The sequence below is a fragment of the Sciurus carolinensis genome, chromosome 6, assembly GCF_902686445.1.
Source record: "Sciurus carolinensis chromosome 6, mSciCar1.2, whole genome shotgun sequence".
Taxonomy (NCBI): Eukaryota; Metazoa; Chordata; class Mammalia; order Rodentia; family Sciuridae; genus Sciurus; species Sciurus carolinensis.
In genome coordinates this window covers 101616750-101624108 of record NC_062218.1, presented here as the reverse complement: position 1 = coordinate 101624108, position 7359 = coordinate 101616750, and the positions used below count along the sequence as shown (strand labels likewise).

The 7359-nt window shown below is 44.5% G+C and overlaps 1 protein-coding gene across 1 annotated transcript; it reads left to right on the top strand.

Moving 5' to 3' along the window:
* Positions 1-739: 739 nt before the first annotated feature.
* Positions 740-2146, top strand: LOC124987461 (non-POU domain-containing octamer-binding protein-like). The gene is given in 3 exon segments (XM_047556713.1): positions 740-1249; positions 1251-1866; positions 1869-2146. Coding segments are annotated over 3 exon segments (1404 nt in total).
* Positions 2147-7359: the final 5213 nt, after the last annotated feature.

The window sequence follows — 7359 nt, the reverse complement described above, 5'->3', positions numbered from 1 at the left end:
TAAAGGGAAGGGAAGAAAAGAGGGAAGAAGGCTGAAAGAGAGAATTCAAACTGACCAAACGATAAATAATTATGTTGAGATAGCTAGAGAAAGATAAATGCCAGGACATCTTCACTGGGCAAAGGAATCATGATGGACCAGGCTCGATGGATCACCCTTCTGGGTGTTATCAAAACAAAGGCTTTCTGGGAGTGAGACCATGGACAGTGCCCCAGAGTCCATGCCTACTGGAAGCTAAGGTTGTCGTTCACTTTAATTTCTTTTGATGAAAAGGATAAAAAAGAACAAAACATAAAAGACTAAGAAGAAAGCCTAAGTTTTCTATACATGAATTCAGAGAAGAATTAAACCATTTTAGAAACTTCAAGAAGGAAGACAGTGTTCCAGATGTACTGCTGTGAACAGATAAGATGAATAGCAGCAGCACCAGTGTGGTCATTTTTCATGCGTGTCACTCTGAGACCAGATTTATTTATATAATGCATGTTCCATCTCCTTCCATGATGCTTTTAAGAACATATATAACAGAAAAGGAGGAGAAAAAACAGTTGAAGGAATCTAAATGAAGGGAAAATAATGATAAGAAAATAAACCCAGGAATAAAATTCATACACCCCACTCCTACACTCCTCAAAAAATAAAAAATGAAATGCAAACATTAAAATTCTATAGTCAGGGTAGAGACTGTGCAGCATCGCCGTTACCCTGAGGAAAGGACTGTGTGTGGAGGGGTGCAAAAATGCAGAGCAATAAAACCTTTAATTTGGAGAAACAGAACCATACTCCAAGGAAAGACCATCAGCAGCACCAGCAGCAGCACCAGCAGCAGCACCAGCAGCAGCACCAGCAGCAGCCACCACCACCACCAACACCTGCAAATGGGCAACAGGCCAGCAGCCAAAATGAAGGCTTGACTATTGACCTGAAGAATTTTAGGAAACCAGGAGAGAAGACCTTCACCCAACGTAGCCATCTCTTTGTGGGTAATCTCCCTCCTGACATCACTGAGGAGGAAATGAGGAAACTTTTTGAGAAATACGGGAAGGCAGGCGAAGTTTTCATTCATAAGGATAAAGACTTTGGCTTTATCCACTTGGAAACACGAACCCTGGTGGAAATTGCCAAAGTAGAGTTGGACAATATGCCACTCCGTGGAAAACAGCTGCGTGTGCGCTTTGTCTGTCATAGTGCATCCCTTACGGTTCAAAACCTTCCTCAATACGTGTCTAACGAACTGCTGGAAGAAGCTTTTTTCTGTGTTTGGCCAGGTGGAGAGGGCCATAGTCGTTGTGGATGATCGAGGAAGACCCTCAGGAAAAGGCATTGTTGAGTTCTCAGGGAAGCCAGTTGCTTGGAAAGCTCTGGACAAAGGCAGTGAAGGGTCTTTCCTGTTAACCACATTTCCTCGGTCTGTGACTATGGAGCCGATGGACCAGTTAGATGATGAAGAAGGGCTTCCAGAGAAGCTGGTTATAAAGAACCAGCAATTTCACAAGGAGCGAGAGCAGCCACCCAGATTTGCACAGGCTGGTTCCTTTGAGTCTGAGTATGCGACGCGTTGGAAGGCACTCACTGAGATGGAGAAACGGCAGCAGGACCAGGTGGACCACACCATCAAGGTGGCTCGTGAGAAGCTGGAAATGGAGATGGAGGCTGCTCATGGTGAGCACCAAGTCATGCTAATGAGGCAGGATTTGATGAGGCGCCAAGAAGAACTTCGAAGAATGGAAGAGCTGCACAACCAAGAGGTGCAAAAAAGAAAGCAATTGGAGCTCAGGCAGGAAGAGGAGCGTAGGCGCCGTGAGGAAGAAGTGCGGCGGCAGCAAGAAGAGATGATGCAGCGACAGCAGGAAGGATTCAAGGGGACCTTGAGATAAGGATGGGCCAGATGGCTATGGGAGGTGCTATGGGCTTGAATAATAGAGGCGCCATGCCCCCTGCTCCTGTGCCAGCTGATACCCCAGCTCCTCCAGGACCTGCCACTATGATGCCGGATGGAACTTTGGGACTGACCCCACCAACAACTAAACGCTTTGGCCAAGCTGCCACAATGGAAGGAATTGGGGCAATTGGTGGAACCCCTCCTGCATTCAACCGTGCAACTCCTGGAGTTGAATTTGCTCCAAACAAATGTCGTGGATTCTAATAAAATTGCAGTGTCTAGTTTCCAAAAACCCTTAAAAGAAGGATTCTTTTTGGACTAGCCTGAATTCTACCCTGGAAAAGTGTTAGGGATTCTTCCCAATAGTTAGGTCTTCCCTGCCTGTACTACTCTAGGAATATGCTGGAGGCAGAGGGCAAGGGAGGGGTGGTATGTAACAAATCAGTTCTGGTGGCATATTGGTTAATTGATTCTGTGTGGTGCATTCCTGAAGTCTCAAATGTGATTGTTGAGGGCTGGGGTACCCAAAGCAAAATGGATCCAGTTAGAGCCCCATTAATCTTAATCATTCCATTTTTTTCCCTACAATGTTTTATTTGCTTTCTTGTCCTTACACCCCTTGAACTCAGAGACACTGCCACATATACCACAAAAACAAAACATCCCCCAATGACCTTAGCCCCATTGCTCCATTCGCTCCCAGGTGAGAATTCAGGCAAATGTCCACAGAGGTCACAGACAACATTACATACAGTTCTGTTATACCCCATATATTACCCCTTCATGTCCTAAGGAAGACATTTTCTCTTAGAACTTCTCATTTTAGCATATCTTTTTTAAAAATCTTGTGTTAACTTGCCTCCATCTTTTTCTTGGGTAAAGACAACCCTTTACCCTTTGGGTAAAGAATGACCCTTTAGTGTCTATGATGTTGGTATTCACAGCTTTTCTTGATAGGCCTAGTAGAATCTTGGGAACAGGGTTGCTGTATGCTGATGGTCTGACAATAGCACTTAGCCTTGCCTATCTTAGGTAGTTATGCTGTGCATTTTTTATTGGTGTACCATGTTTGATTTGTTCCTGATACCTTAAATTTTGAGTTTTTCTGAGAAATGGAGAAGTAATGCAGCATCAACTTATTAAAATACATTTTAAACCTTTTTAAAAAAATTCTATAGTCACTAGAGTTAGTCTATAAATTGAGCTTCCTACTAACCAAAGCAAACAAGAAAATCTGATTAATAGTAAAAACATACAGTTTCAAAAAAAATTAAAAGAAACCAGCAACTTTGTGGATGCCAAAACCAAAATCTAAAGAAACTATGTCCTGTAGATCCACAGAATATGGACCTTGACACTATTCTTTCAACAAATATAATGACAAGTTTTTTAGAGCCAATTTGTTCTCATATTCTTTTTTTTAAATTTTTAAGTGTATTTATATTTTTAGTTGGCAATGGATCTTTATTTCATTTATTTATTTATATTGGTACTGAGAATCAAACCCAGTGCCTTGCATGTGCTAGGCAAATGCTCTGCTTTTCTACTTTTTAAGGTACACATCACCACTTAATTCTGGTAACTTTTAATTCATATTAATTTTTTAGAACAATTACAAATGTACCATAAAAATCATCCTTGCCACTGAAGTAACAATTTGACCTCTTACTTTGTACACACCAGCTATTTAAAACAAAAAGGCAACATGATATGCTTAACAACTTGGGCCTTTTAACTTTTCTCAAGCAAGCTTTCTGGAAACAAATCTGTTTGAAAAATTGCGATAATTAGAATTCAGTGTAACTGACTGCGCTAGATGAAAACCTTCTCATTGGGGGTCATTGAATCAATATCATTGGTTCTACTATGAGTATTCAAACCTTTGAAGATCAGAGATCATGGGACAGAACACTTCTGGAGGCCTGCATCATCAGTACCATTTTGGTCATGTAATGTGTGCATTTGCTGAACCGATATAAGTGTGCTTGAAACTGAGCTCATTTGCAATCTGAATGCCTGTGTGGGATGGTTAGCAGGGCACTGCATTAATTTAGGTATTGTTTTAGGGGAAGTTAAGTGTGTTCATATTTTAATATTTTATTCATCTTCAAATTAACTACAAGTTGTGAACATTGAAATGATCCTCCTCAGGCAAATGAGGAAGTCCCAGTTGTTAAAATTCATATATCAGATAGAAATAATTTTTAAAAAACTCCCAGCAGCTGCTTGATGACAGAGAATTATAATTAATGGTAAATTTGTCCTTGAACCCAAGTTTTCATTTCCTCACACTGGGTGGTCAGAGTTTACGTGAAGTTTACCCACACCCCGTTCAGCGCGCTCTCTTCCTCTCCTCTTGCTCCCTCTCGCCCTCTGCCTTGTGCCTAGGCAGACACTGGAGTAGAAACTGACCACTTTCACTTCTGCTGAGGAAATTACAACATGCTTCTTTAAGTGGTAACATGAAGGAGAAAACGTAGACTTTCTGATACCAAATCACTGGACCTTGAAGTAATCTTCCAGGCCCAGCGGGAGCAAAATACACCTGTATGTCTGAGAGAAGCATTGGGCATAGATGGGGAAGGAATAGATTTGTCCGCAAGAAGTTAAGAGAAGAAAGAAAGGGAAAGTGGCAAAGATGGGGAGAAGACTGGTGTGAATCTCTGTGCATTTGTCTGTTCCACAGATCCTCCTTGACCACCACTGTACCTGGAACCAGCCCTCCCACCATGGTTTCCATTAGGATCCACTCAGGGAGTGACTGCTGAATCAGTAGCTCTGAGCCAACCAGGAAATTCCCCAAAGTAAGCAGTCACAGTATTAGGCAGGGTCTCTCTGAAACAGAGATCTTGATGGAGTCCTCCCAGCTGAAAGGTTCCTTCTTGTGAGATTCTCATCTTCATATTCAAAGCCAAGAAGGTTCCAGTGGTGGCTATTTGTTGGGCAAGTGGGGTGCAGCCAGCTACTTCTAGTAAAAGGAATCTGCGTCACATCTAAGTCAGATCTTGTTCTTCTGTTGCCCTGAGAGCAGTTAGCCCAGAAAGAGGGCCGGCTCCTGTGGTGACTGCAGAGGCAGGTGCTGTCGGTGTCCTGCAGATGCGAGCTTTGATAACCACAGCATGAACGCCTTCTCTGTGCAGCCGTGGCCGGGAGCAGAGCACAGCACCTGCCCTCCCGGGGAGCCTCCCTCTGCTCGGCTCACGGCCGCACTCTTCCTGGCAAAGAAGCATTTTCAGAGGCTGCTTCATTAACGGGTCAGGACGGAAGGTATGTGGTGGTCCTATTCCCATTCTATGGTTGGGTAAAATGAGTTCTAGTGACCTGAGATTGCTTGCCGAAGGTGACACTGAGGTCAGAACATCAAGGAAAAATACCCACAAGACTGATGTGTGTACTTAATAGTTTGAACTGCAAAGGGGAAAAAAATTCTTTTTGTGTGGGTTTACCTAAAAAGAACTGTGTTGCTCTGAGTTTCTCCGTTTCATTTGTTCAGCGAATGTGTGCCAGGCCCTTTGGTAGGCAACGAAGACATCACAGTGGACAAAGCAGGATAGGCATGGAGCTCATGGCCGAGAGGAGAACCCAACAATACTTTTTTTTTTTTTGGGGGGGGGGTACTGGGGATTGAACCCAGGGCCTTGTGCTTGCAAGGCAAGCACTCTACCAACTGAGAAATCTCCCCAGTCCCAATACTTTTTTTAAAAAAAATATACACTGTATTACGTGAAAAGTTCCGTGAAGAAAACCAAAACAAAATTGTGGGGATAGAGAAGATAGAAGGGACTTCTCTGAGGAGGCAACGTTTGAACAGAGATCTGAATAAAGGAGGACATTGTGTGGTCACCTGGGGACTCGGGGAGGAGGACAGCTCCCTGAGGAGAAAGAACAACCCGGAGGTGGGAAAGTGCTTGCCCAGTTGGAGGACTAGCAAGGAAGACCAGGGTGGAGATGGGGAGCCCAGGCCAGCAGGCAGCCAGCAGGAGGGGCAGACTTTGACTTTGGGTCTGACTGAGCTGGGAACCACTGAGGGTTTTATACAAAGGAGCTTTGTGACCTGGCTTAGGGTTTGACAGGATCCCTCGGCTGGTGCTGGAGATTGACCATAGGGAGGCAGAAGTGGAAGTCTGGAAAGCAATCAGCAGCTGCTGCAGTCACCAGATGAGTCGTGGGGACATGGAGTTGTGGTGGAGCTGATGAAAAGAGTCTGAGTCGCCCTACCCTCTATTCTGGTTGTGGAGCTCAGAGGATTTGCTGAACGACTGAATATGGGAATTGAGAGAAAGAAAGAAGCTCACAGATCAGATCATTTAGCCCACCCCTTAATATTTCTACCCCAGGATACCAACCAGGGCCAAGGAAGATACTCCTGCCTATCTTGACACCGCCATTATGGGGCTTGCACAAGGTGACATTTATATTTAGTGCTGGTTCCACCAGTCACTAGCTGAAAGACTGGGGCAAATAAGGATCTCTGATCCTCAGTAGCTCTGCCATGACTTAGGGATGGTCATTTTTGCTCGGCCTCCCTCAGAAGAACATGTTGAATACAACTCTGTGAGCTCCAGGCTGCATAAGCTTAGGGCTTATTAGTAACAACATCAGCAGCACCGTCAGAGTTAATGCTGTGAGTCAGTTGTGCTGCCTTTGGGGTATCTCATTAAGAGATTCCAGGAAGCTCCCCTGCCCAAAAGTCTCCCTCCAACGCCCTGTCATGGTGAAAGAATTTCACAATTAGCCCCATCCCTTCCGTTAAGGCATTGTGGACCCCAGACATCCTCCTTAAAACAGAAACTAATTCGAGTTGTCAGTTGTTTGTCATTTTAGGTCAAGTTAGATGTCAGATGGTTTTTCTACCATCATAACTAGCTTGAATTCCAAGAGGAGAGAGGAAATGTGGGCAGGGAAGGCAGCAGTGGGGGACAGCTCAGGATGATGGGGACAGGTAGAAAGGAACCCCGGAAAGGAGCCCCCAAAGATAGATAAACTGCATGGTGAAATTCATTCTGAGTTGCCTCCAGTCATGGTGTTCATGTAAATGAAGTCCTGGTGGGGCCACTCTTTTAAATCATTACAGCTACATAAGTCAAATTGCTAAAGGAGAAACATTTAATCCAGCGAGAATTTCAGGATTGAATGGCTCCTTTCACCTGTGCTTAAACAAAACTCCCCCAGACACCTCACACTTTACTAGTGGCAGGTGTCCCTGCTTCCCCTGACCTTTAAAGAGTACTTTACCCCTAAGTATTTTGCGGAAATGCCGAGGGTGCCGACATGTGACTGGAAATAACTGTTGAGCATCCTCATGTGGCAGGAATCCATAGGCCCAGGCCCCTGAGTCTTCCACAAAGATGCCCCCAGCACTGAGAAGTCTCTTCCCATCCCTGTTGCTGCCCCATTCACTGCCACCAGGATGTCCTGCAGGATCCATGCTGTGAACTTGGAAAACCTACCTGTTGCCTAAGCTCAAAAATCTTGTT